Source organism: Aulonocara stuartgranti (genome assembly GCF_965226115.1).
Source record: "Aulonocara stuartgranti genome assembly, chromosome: 11".
Lineage (NCBI taxonomy): Eukaryota > Metazoa > Chordata > Actinopteri > Cichliformes > Cichlidae > Aulonocara > Aulonocara stuartgranti.
Window position 1 is genome coordinate 31,832,962 of NC_138947.1, and position 12,108 is coordinate 31,845,069.

The window sequence follows — 12,108 nt, forward strand, 5'->3', positions numbered from 1 at the left end:
AGAAGCACAACGTGCTGCTCAAAGCAGAAGCACAGAGGACAGTTTAAACCTCAGTAAACAGATTGTAAACACTGATCATGTGATTCAGTAGCTTATTCCAGCATTACAGGTAAAAACAGCTTCAGTTATATTGTTGGAAACTGACGCTGGTCCCAGATAACCTGAGGTGTTGCTCTTCAACCTGTAGATGTGGTTCAGCATTAATGGAGCTTCACATATTTGCTGGTTTGTGCACTAATAATTACTGAGGTCCCAGACTCTGCTTCAGTCCATCCAATGTCCTGCTGAGCATCTAATCAGAGTCCAGGTTTTAATGAGAGGCACTTTCAGAACTAAAGTGCAGTTTAAAAACACGTCACATGAAGATCACAATGACACCGTCAGTGGTCTTTGAGATTCATGGTCACAGCTCCATTGACTCTTTCCAAGTCTGTCTTCATTCAGGTTCAGCTCTGTGGAAAGGCATCGATCCTCCTCACAGAGAGCAGCGATCAGCAGTGAGCTGGCTTAACTTCCTCGTGTCCATCAAGTCTCGAGCTTTATTTGCTCTGCTGTGATCTGACTGATTCCATCTCCTGATCATTGATAACACGCTGCTGCAGGAGTTTATCCAGACGTTTGTTTAAAACAGGTTCAGACACTTTTTCAATAAACTGTGAGCGAACTGTGAGCAGCCTCTCAGCTGCTGGGACTCGGGCCTCAGCTGGGACACTCCTCATTAAGGTTTCTGTTCTTGGTGCTGAAGGAACAAAGATAGATAACAGACATGTAACAGGACGCTGACCTGCAGATGAAAAGAGACTTAAGTATGATTTCAGTTGAACTTTTATGAAATAACCAGATGTTTGCAGGGTCATTTCTACTCTAGCTTCTGGCAGCAACCTTACCTGCAGGTAAACAGATGATTTCCAGGTTTCTGTCCCCTCTTGGTCTTTGACCATCAGAGTCACAATCTCTGGATTTGTAGTCAGGAAAACTTGAAATGTTGGATGGTAATTTGGGCAAAACTTTAAGTGAAATTGTGTTTGCTAAAAACCAACAGAAAGGTGCCATTTTCATGACCAGTGGGTTATCCAGCAGTTTGATTCATGTCAGCAACATTTAGTTTGTAACTGCTGACTCACCTCTGGCTGTATCCTGCTCTCAGGGTCACAGTGGACACTGTACCTTTGACCGAAGCTGAAAAGACAGTCAGCAGGGGTCTGGATGCATTCAGCACCACGTCCTTGTTGGGCCTTCAGTGACAGGACAGTTTATTATGCTGCTAACGTTAATAAGTCTGTTCACCTGTAGAGCTCATTTAAACACATCAGGTGTAGAACATCATGTGTCATGGCGTGTCCAAATTCACAGGCTGCATCCTCCTGAGGACCCGGCCTTCAAGGTCTACGTGGGCCAGGTCCTCAAAAGGTCGGGTAGGCGGGAAGTGAGCGGCTGTGATGGTCTGGTCTTCAGATTTGTCTCACAGCTGTCTCGGTGGAGTTTAATAAGCTCGGCCGTCTGCTCCTTGCTGTCTAAAATATAACAGGACACTTGAGTAAACTCTCGACCGTCTCACACTTCTGTTTAATCAGTTTGATGTTTATTCAGCTGTGTGAAAACTGTAACTTCAGCCAAACCAAACAAAAAACACTGAAAAAATCCAAACGATAACATTTTTAAGTTATCTAAGTGACTTATATATCATGTTTAACCTGAGTAGCCAAAGACTGCAGGGGTCCAAAGACAATGTGCTGGGAGTTCACTGTTCTCGCCAGCTCTAGTGACCCTCGACCTCCCAGTTAGCTATCGAGCTGGTGGGTAACAGACGTCTCCAAAAACGTTGGAGCACTTTTGCAAATATGTGATATCTTGACAAACCGAGCAGATATTTGAAGTTTACACTCCTACATTCTCAAACAGGAGCCCCAGCAGAGATGGATGGCTGGCGCGGCTCTCCAGAGCCCCCAGTCGGAGCAGATGCAGGGCCAGCAGGTGTGGAGACCCCTGGCTGAGGCAGCTGAAGCTGTGGGTGGCTGTCAGCCAGCTCAGGATGCCTTTTGGGCTGCGGCAGCATAAAATCCTCAGCAGCCTGGGTAAGCTTGCGTGAGCTCTCTGTGGAGGCTGTTGCAGCTGAAATGGCTCACCCGAGCCGTGCAAACTTAGTTACCTTCAAGGTTCCAGAGTCAGCTGAGGTCAGCAGCTCAGCCTCTGGGGAGGTCCTGGGGAGGTTACAATCCCTGGAACAGCCAGGTCTCTACAACCAGAAACAGTCTTTGCATGTGCAGCTTCAGAACCAGACTTGAAGTTCGAGTTAGTGTTCGATGTCCCAGAAACATTCAGGTGCTCACTGAGCAATCTCTTGAGGCGAACACTCAGAAAATAAAACAGTCTTTGGCTGAGCCTTTGTCGGAACATTCATCGTCTGTGCTGGAAAGGTGGAAACATCTGGGAGATGCAGCCTTAACACACTGGGTTTCATACGTCCTTGGAGGCAGCTCAGTAAACTCAGGGATGCAGACAAAATCAGCACTTGCAGGAACACAATGTGCCCTCTCACAATGAGCTTGAAAACATAAACTGAGTTTTCCTCACTGACTGTTTCAGACAGGATTGTGGGAGCAACACAAAAAGCAGCTTCAGAGAGCTGGAAACACAGTTTAGTGTCTTTGCCTGCTCGCTTTAAGTCACAATAAACAGAAAACTCATTGTGTCTCATGTCAGAATCAAATCACTCATATACAGGAAAGGAAGAGGCGGAGCTTATTTCTTGCAGGGAGAGGTTAGCAGTCTGTGTCTGGATGCTCTGAAATCCTGGAATCCAGCTGTGGAGAGCAGCGCCGGCGGCGTGGACGCAGTTTAGTAATCAGGGAACGGGAGACAGGAGGGAAACACAGCTGGGACCAATTACACACACGAGACAGGAAACACTAACACAGGACTGTCAAAGTAAAAAAAGGAAATATGACACAGAGTCCAAAGTAATGAGACGTGGGACACAGTGAAGACACAGAAACAGAAACCAGAACTATAATCACAAAACAAACTCAGCAACATAAAGAGTGAATCAGCTGATTCAGTGTTTGTGACAAAAACATGGATCCTGGTTAATAAGTTGTATTTGTTTGTTTCTGTATTATTTTGTGTATCGTTCTTATGAGCTGTTGTTTTTTCAGTGAAATATTATTTAATTGTTTTAAGCTTTTTGTTGACTTTGAAGTGCTTAAGTTGATATTTTTGAACATTTAATTTGTTAGATTATTGTAGAGTGAATAAAACTGTCAAACGCACAGCTGCTTCCAGCATGGCCGGAGGAGAGGTGGCCGAGCAGACGCACAACACACACAGCTCACAGGTTTGCATTTCTAGATATTGCAGATGTTGCAGAAATTGACAGTAAAGAACTCAGAGATCCAGCGCTGTCTCCTGCCCCTGATTTATATACCACAACACAACGACAGGCGTAACTCACACAAACGGGTAACATGAGGCTCAGATGCTTTGGACATGTTCACATATACTGGACACGGAATGATGAAGATGGAGCTGCAGGAAGGAGGAAAAGAGGAAAAACACAGAAAAGATTCACAGATGTGGTGAAAAAGGACATGACAGGTTCTGTTTGTTAGTTTGTTTTTTCTTTATTTGGTAAAGATTCAGAAATAAAGAGAAGATCACATGTTTGAATATCATATTAACGTTCTGTAATTACAACAAGTTGTAAAATCTTTCCAGAGTGAGACAGAGACTGTGCAGAGACTGTAGAAGGACAGAGCAGCAGCAGAGCAGTCCAGATACACTGATGATCCTCTGTCAGATCCAGAGGGACACACAGGGATGATGCTGGACTCTACATTGTGTCTGACAGTGGAGCTGTTCTCAGAGCAGTTCACTCTGCAGCACTGACAGTCATCTGCACTTCATTCCTCTGTCAGTCACTGCTGGATGAAGCTCTCCTCTCCACCTCCCAGTAACATGGCCCAGTCAGAGCGTCTCTACACACAAGCTGCTGCTGCTTCAACCTCTCTGGATCATCAGGACACAGCTGCTCCTCTCTCAGCACACACACCGTCCTGTTTACCATCATCACCTCCACCTGCAGAGAGAAGGAGGAAGAGCAGAGGAGATAAACGAGTGTTTCCAGAGACTCTTCATCAGCTGTCAGTCAGTGATGCAGCACATCCAGTATAAAGAGCAGCAGGGACTTCAGTGCTGGGACTGTACTAGGACTCATTGTTGCTTCACTTTCTCTAATCTTTGGATTTTTATTGAAGTTGCTGAAAATGTTTTTCACTCCTAGTTTGAGTTTGGACTTTCATTCGTTAGAAGAACCTTGGTGTGTCCACTCTGAGCTCTGTAGGAACCCCAACAACAAGCCCAACAATCCAGATGGACGGTTCCAGCTGTTAACTGGAGGAATTCCATCCAAACATCTGCTCTCACTAAATTCTTCCTCACCAACAGACTGTTCTTCACTGCTTTAAACTTGGAAATGAATGCAGTCATTGGTCTGCGTGCTGCTTTGTTCAGAGCTGATTGGCTGTTGACAGTGTTTGATCAGAGCGTGTCAGCCGTTACTATGGTGACCATAAAGGTGAGAAACAGGAAGTGTTTGTGTCCAATCCAGAAGCCTGTCACCATTCTCCTCTCACAGCTTCACTGAGAAGCTGCAGCTTTACAGGAAACACTGGATCTTTGTTTCATACTGACTGTGTTTAGTACAATACTGCTGACAGCACCACCCACTCACTCCATCACTCTACTGACCTCAGTTTCTCCAGTCTGTAGTCTGGACTCTGCTGAAGATCAGACAGCTGCTCCAAATTTGAATGCCACAGGTTGCTTCCTCTCAGGTCCAGCTCTCTCAGATGGGAGGGGTTGGACTTCAGTGCTGCTGCCAGATAATCACAGCTGATCTCTGACAAATCACACCAGCTCAATCTGTATAAAAAATGAAAGATACACTAAAGGACACTCAAAGCTGGCTTGGAAAGGAATGAAGTCCATGGTGGGGATGCAGAACAAGGAGCAAAGATGAATGTGATGCTGAATCAGCAGAAGACTTGGACTCATTGGATTCCAGCTTTGATACCATTGATTTCAATGAAGAGCTTTGTGATTGTAGCAAAGGGCCGGTAGCTCTGAGAGTCCCACTGATGAGGTGTTTGTGTGGAAATCTCTTAGTGGGACCAAAGAGAGAAAAAGCCCTGGTCCTGATGCTGTGGGAGGGAAAGAATTGAAGTGTGCTGTGAGGAACTGACTGGGAGATTTTCACACATTTTCCAGTCCTCCTTGGAACAACAGGAAGTTCCCAGCATATGGAAACAAAGGTTAAGTGTCCTATGGCACTCAGTGATGATGGTGCTGTGGCCCCACCACCTCCACCTCTTTGTAAAGGAACTAACTGTAATCTGAAGCTTCAAATGGAACTAAAACTTCATCCACTAGGTGGCAGTGTCTGATGATAAAGTGTTAGTGTAGCTGGCCTGTAGTAAGAAACAGGAAAATGCAGGATTTGGGCTGAAATGGGGAAAGGTGGTTAGCACTAGTGCCTTAAAGCAAGAAGGTTGTAGGTTGGTCAGCTGGGCCTTTCTGTGGAGGTTGGATGTTCTCCCACAGTCCAATGAAATGCTGCTTAGGTTCATTGGTGCTTCTAAATTGGCTGTAGGTGTGGATGTGAGAGAGTGCTTCTCTGTCTCTCTCTGTTGGCCCTGTGATGGACTGCTCACCTGTGCAGGTGGACCACACCTCTTGCCCTATGACAGCTAGGGCACAGGCTCCAGCCCTGTGAGCCTAAACAGTTAGCAAAAATGATTCATAGATGGCCTGAAATTCCCCAGTTAGCAGTTTGGTAGATAGCTATGACATGCTAATCCCATCCAGCAGCTGTATTCTACCTGTAAGCTGATCCCTGCTGAGCCAAAGCACTTTTTCATATACAAATTACAACCTTTAATAGAAACCTATTGGTCAGCATCTTATTAGCCTGCTGTTAGCTTCATTCCACAGAAAACTGAGAGAAACTAACAGAGCTGATATAGAATAAAGAGAAATGTGCTGATTTAAAGCCTTTGAAGTGCTTCAGATGATCTCTGGCCACTTCTGTCCACTCATTCATTCATGTAAGCTTTCTAATGCAGCTTTGATCTTCACAGTCTGCTTTATGAAACTCATTCTAACCCTGAATGTCAAAGTGTTCCTCCTTCTCTTTCCCATCATTCATGCTGGCAGTGGAGGACATTTGGATGTTGGACTGTGTTTTGGATGATGTGTGTATGTTTGTGTTGAACAGCTGTCTGTGAAGCAAACGCACATTTTTCGTTGGATTTCAGTGTCAGACAGACTTTTAGGTGGAATGAAGAGTTTGAGAGTTTCACAGTGAATTATCCAGTGGAGGATTTTTCTTCTTCTTTGAAGGTTTGAAATGTGAACATTGTTCTGGTACAGTCAATGGACTAAACCAGAGAAGAAGAAAACAGACTTTACCATGAAGATCCTCAGTGTGGATCAGTACAATATCAGCCTGATGTCTGCAGTTTAGTGTCAGCACAACTTTCACATCATATTCATCTCAGCACAACTAAAACATGCTGACTGACCTCAGAGTTTCAAGTTTACACCCTGGACTCTCCAGAAAACCACACAGATGCTTCACTCCTGGATCCTGCAGCTTCTTGTTGTTACTCAGGTCCAGCTCTCTCAGATGGGAGAGGTTGAACTTCAGTGCTGCTTCCAGATAATCACAGCTGATCTCTGACAGACCACAGTCCTTCAATCTGTATAAAGAATGAAAGATGTAAGTTTATTAGACAAAGTGTGAGCTTGAAATCATTCAGTGTTTCATCATCTGTTCAGAGCTGAAGAAGGTTCAGAATGTAGAAGTTTAGAAAATGGAAATTCCAAACAGCTGAAGCCAACAGGAAGCAGCTTCAAACAAACACAACAAGAGAAAAAACTGAATGTTTCACATTAAAGTCGTACATTTCTAACAAGAGTATTTTAAAGACAGCGTCACTGATGATCATCTTCTGGTCAGTAAAACTTTGGTTTTCCACATATGAGTGTTAATGATGCACAAAGACTGAGTGCAAAAAGGGAGTGAGGAGGATGACAGAGAGATGGTACAGGAGCATCAAGCATCAACAATGAGCAGAAGGATTTTGGAGCCTGTTTGATTGAAGCTTTCACAGAGACGTGTTTGACTGGACACCACCAGGACAGACTTTTATTTTTTAATTTACATGTAGACAAAGATAATGATAAACTTTTTTGTTACTAGTAATCCTGAATTGTAGTAATAAAAACAACTGTCAGTGTGATTATAAGGCCAAGAAAACAATGTTGCTGTCTGAACCATTCTGGGGTAACACATCACTTTTTGTTGAATTTATAGCAATTATAACAATTTCAATTTACTTTTAACAACTTTTAAATAATTGAAAACAAAATATTTGAAGACTTTTTCAAGCCTGTGTTTAAAAAATAACTCTTTCCAATGGCAGTCACCTTTGGATCCTATCAAACTGTTAGACAGATCACCTATGTGGCCCTCCATGGTATGGAGGCCTATCTCCCCCCACCACTCCCCCTGCCAGTGGCAGACGCCCACAGACATCGGTGCGTTGGTGGTTCTTTGTGTCCGGGGATGGGCGTCCAGGTACCCACCGGCTCACTCCTTGGTGGCTGCTTGTCGGGCCTGGAGCCTGGAGCTCGCTCGGGCCCCTTCGGGGGTGGGGTGCCCTCAGCCTCTGGGCCTGGGGCTCGGTCACTCTGGCACAGCTGGCTGCCTGCGGAGCTCACGGGCACATCACTGCAACCCCCCTGGCTTCTGCTCCGCGGCTGCTGAGTGACCCCTCATCTGGGACTCTCCTCAGCTCTTTCTGGGACAGTGGCGCGGCTGCCCCTCTGTTGGTCTTCCTTGGTCTCTTGTGTTCTGAGGGCCTCTGGATGTCTGGAGTCTTGATGTCCTCCATACCTGCTTCATGCCCTGGTGGACGGGGCTGTGGCTCCCCACACCCTCTAGCAGATCATTACATGAAGGAACCTTTTAAATATAAGCGCGTTCATGCTCACAGGTGTACAGACGGGTGCTCACACACACAAACTACACCCTTTTTGGCTCCTACCTCAAAGCACACTGTGCGCTGTCGATCTTACGTGCTGCACAATAATGTTTAATATTTAGTATTTACTGTTATATTCCCATAGATCATCGTGATGTTGTTTATTATGTTGCTCTTTTTTGTTCTTCTGCTTGTTTTCTCTTTTTTCTTTCTCAACAGGTGATCCAGGTGATTGATATATGTATTTTTGTCTGCTTATTTTGTTGGTTTTTGTTTTTTGCCCTTTATCCCCGTCCCTTCCCCGCTGTTTTTCTTTCCCTCTTTCTTTCTCCCCTTTCTTTTCCCCAGTCAAGTCTGTCCCGTAAATAAAATAAAATACAATAAACAATAAAAGGTGAATCAAATAGACCATTACGGCAAGGCTGGGATGGTCCATTTGGTAAAGTAAATCCGTTGGGCATCTTTCTTCGCCTTTAGACAATAATTCTGATGGCAAAAGAGCCAAACAGGACAGGCAAAAAAAAAAAAAAAAAAAAAAAAAAAAAAGACATCACCTATAAGATCATATGAGGGGTTTTTCTTTTTTTTGTTGAACAAAAAATTATATTTGACAACTATTACAGCAGGATCAGTAAACAGCCCCCCCAACCCATCCAAACCAATGCAACCACGGCCCAGCCAGTAACCAAAACAGGGAGCATCGATTCACTGACAGCTGTTCCAGTGTTACCCATGAAAATAAATGATCATGATCTTTTACCCAGTTTAATTAAGCCCTTATATTTGATGCCAAGTAATACAACAAAAATTTCCCTCCTGCGCTCCCTGGTTTGTGTGATAAACTCTGTTTCAGCCTGGGTGGCTTTTTGTTCCAAATAAAGGAAGAAATGTGACTGTTCAGATTGTTAAAAAAAGACTGTTAAAATCATTGGAAGACATTGAAAAAAAAATAAATACTAAAATTTAGGAAATATACTCATCTTGATATTTATTCTACCACCCAGCAAAAGAGCCAAAACTCACATTTTCCAAAATCCTCTTTAAGCTTCGACAATAAAGGAAGATCGTTTTATATAAGTCTTTGTGGTTTTGTGTCACCCAGATGCCCGAGTACTTAAACTTCTTATAGCTGAGTTTAATAGGTGCTAAAATACACAAAAACTCCCCAATTGTCGTACAGATAGACTTTGCCTCGCTCTAAATTGACTTTATATCCAGAAATTGTCCCAAAAATGCCTTAAGTATGCATTAAGGTGACCTTGAGGCTCTTAAAGGCGCCTATAAATAAAATGTATTATTATTATTATTGTAAGTCTATCCAAAGGTTTGTGGAGGCTATTCGACGGGTTGGAAATAAATAAAAAGCATGTCGTCGGCATAAAGAGAGACTTCATGTTCGATACCCCCTCGATGTTTTCCCTCAACACCAACATGTTGTCGCAGCAACAGCTAGCGGTTCAATGGCAAAAAGGAGACAGAGGGCATCCCTGTCCTGGGGGACAGATTATTGTTAGTCCGGACAGCTGTTAGACGGGAGCAATACAATACTTTTATCCAAGATACAAAATTAAAGCCACGTTTTTTTAAGCGTATAAAATAAAAAATCCCATCTCACCCGATCCAACACCTTTTCTGCGTCAAGCCAAATTACAGTTTCCAATGTATCACCTTTAACATGGGTATAAATTATATTTAATAGAGCTCTAATGTTAAAAAAAGAGTGCCTAATAAAGCCCGTCTGGTCCTGTGAAATAATGGAGGACAAATACTTGTGTAAGCGACGGGCCAACACTTGAGCTTTGTGTTTGTGTTGAACAAAGATATTAAACGACATGAACGACAATCTAAATGGTCTTTTTCCTGTTTTACAATTAACACAATTAAACACATCACTGCTTGATGTATTGTTGGAGGCAACGACTGTGAGAGGAAGGATTCTTCAAAAGTTGATTTTAACAGTGAATTCAGTTGGTCAGAAAACTTTATGAAGAAATCAGATGGATACCCGTCGGGGCAGCAGATTTTCCAGACTGCATGCTCCGTATGGCCGTTTCAATTTCAGAATTAGATTGAGTTCATAAGCATAGCTGCGCAACTTTGAAATCAGATACTCAGCCTGTTTTGTGAGATTGTATTCAGTTTTTCATTGTAACCGCTGTGTATATAATACAGGCTCAGGAGAGTGGCTGTACACAGCATGTAGTTTAGTAATTTCATCAGCTAACTGAGAGAGGCGCTCGGTCACTATTTTATTCTATTTTGCACAAAATGAAATTATTTGGCCTCTCAGACCTTTTGTAACTGACAAACTCTTCATCTGCTAACAACACTGAGTTGAATCTCCATGGCTGATAGTTGGAGCAGGCATCAGGAATACACATTGAAAAAACGAGGAGAAATCACCAGTCTTATAATCACATTCTGTAACTAAAGGGAGACGTTTTTCTATACAAATATGTTTTATGGACATTAGAAAAAAAGAGTATTGACGTGAAGCAGGATTATGAAAACTCCATACATCAGCTAGTCCATAATTATCAAGAAAGCTCTGAATGACACATGGTGACTTTGGACTAAGTGTACTTTTGTGTGAACTGTGGTCCATAGCAGATAATGAGCAGTTTAGGTCTCCCTCAAAGATGATATTGTGTGATGACATATTGGGGAGCCGTGTAAAGACTTTAGTGAAAAATCTGTGATCGTCCCAATTAGAGGCGTAGATATTTGCTAAGATCAAAGGAACACCATAAACTATATTTTCTGCACTTTAAGTCGCACTTAAAATCCTGTAATTTTCTCAAAACAATAAATAAAAAAATGAATACAGAATTTTTTAATTTTTTTTTTATATCTGACTGAGACCCAACCCCCAAACAAAATAGAAGCTACATCAGAAAGGACATGGTCCCTGTAACCCCCCCAATGTAGACAGATCCACACATGCGGCCTGTCCTTGTTTAGTTTATTAGAAGTCAAACCCTCAGGCTCCCGCCGGCCACGTGAAATAACATATCCTACAGATAGATGCACGTCCTAACAAAATATAGACCCTTTCCAGAGACGTTTATATTACCATAAAACAAAATGAACCAAAATATGCTTATCAAATAATTTTCAGTGTCTTAGCAACAAGTGTCTCCAAACTCTTTATCATAACGTGGACGCTGTTAACTTCAGCTGTAGCACAAATGAAGACTTTGTAGGTTGAGAAAAAACTATTTTTGAAACTCAGCAGGAGCCTTCAGAGACACGTGTTACTCCATTGCAGGAAGTCCAACACCTGCTCTGGGACACAGACTTTTATGACAGTCACATGACAGTCTTTTCTTAACAGAGTCAAGATGGCAGCAGTGTGTTTGGGCTGCTGTCCGACTCTGTTTGTACTAGTTACTGTGAATGCTTGAAAAGCTTAGAAAAACCATTCAACCGTTCAACTTAGAAAAACCATTCAAACACCATTAGATTCCTCTTCTTTTGGACATGACTGCTTCTACTTTTCTCATTTTTAACATTTATACTTTTAAAATTATTCAACTTTATTTAACAAAAATTTCTAATGTATTTCAATGGGAGACCCTTCAAATTCTCATTAAACTTACACCTCTTTCAACTCTAACTACTTCCACACACGTTGACGTAGAGCCACCATTCAAACTTTAAAACGAAGCCAAGACATTGAACTATTCAACTTGTATTTGTATTTTCAATATCTATTATGCTTTTTCTTCAGTTCCAGTTTAAGTTTCATCCTTTTTTTCAGCAGTTTCAGAGTTTATAATGGGTGTGTATGGGACGGAATATTGTCGCTAGAGTGAGACAGCTCAACTGCTAGAGTGAGAGGAGCGAAAAAATTAATCTTGAAATCTTCTCTTTAAACTGCTGCTGTGTCCACAGTGTTTGCTCTACAGGTATGATTTTACCCTCAAAACGTCGCCATCGTTGTTCTCTGTCCAACACTGTGTGTTTGAAAGCTCAGAGATGTAAACTTTTTAAACTGTGTGGATCCAAGTGGAGGGATCACTTTTTAGTCATTCAGTGATTCAAAGAATATAAACTTTTAATATTC

At 42.5% G+C, this 12,108-nt stretch overlaps 2 protein-coding genes across 22 annotated transcripts in view; one reads left to right on the forward strand and one right to left on the reverse strand.

Annotated features, from left to right (window-relative positions):
• LOC309717043 (sialic acid-binding Ig-like lectin 14) overlaps positions 1–9,355 on the forward strand; it is a 287,651-nt gene extending 278,296 nt beyond the window's left edge. Inside the window, exon 7 of the transcript XR_014279612.1 lies at positions 9,307–9,355. The gene's annotated coding sequence lies outside the window, so the exon portion shown is untranslated. The remainder of the gene's footprint in view (positions 1–9,306) is intronic.
• LOC309717040 (NACHT, LRR and PYD domains-containing protein 12-like) overlaps positions 3,602–12,108 on the reverse strand; it is a 69,934-nt gene continuing 61,427 nt past the window's right edge. For 19 of the 21 annotated variants that reach the window (XM_082551266.1, XM_082551265.1, XM_082551280.1 and 16 more), the window contains 3 exons: positions 6,579–6,755; positions 4,747–4,920; positions 3,602–4,075 (listed from right to left, as the gene is read on the reverse strand). In XM_082551266.1, coding sequence (XP_082407392.1) covers positions 4,066–4,075; positions 4,747–4,920; positions 6,579–6,755 — 361 coding nt within the window. In that variant the 3' untranslated portion in view covers positions 3,602–4,065. The remainder of the gene's footprint in view (positions 4,076–4,746; positions 4,921–6,578; positions 6,756–12,108) is intronic. The other 2 variants (XM_082551270.1, XM_082551283.1) reach the window with 2 other exon arrangements.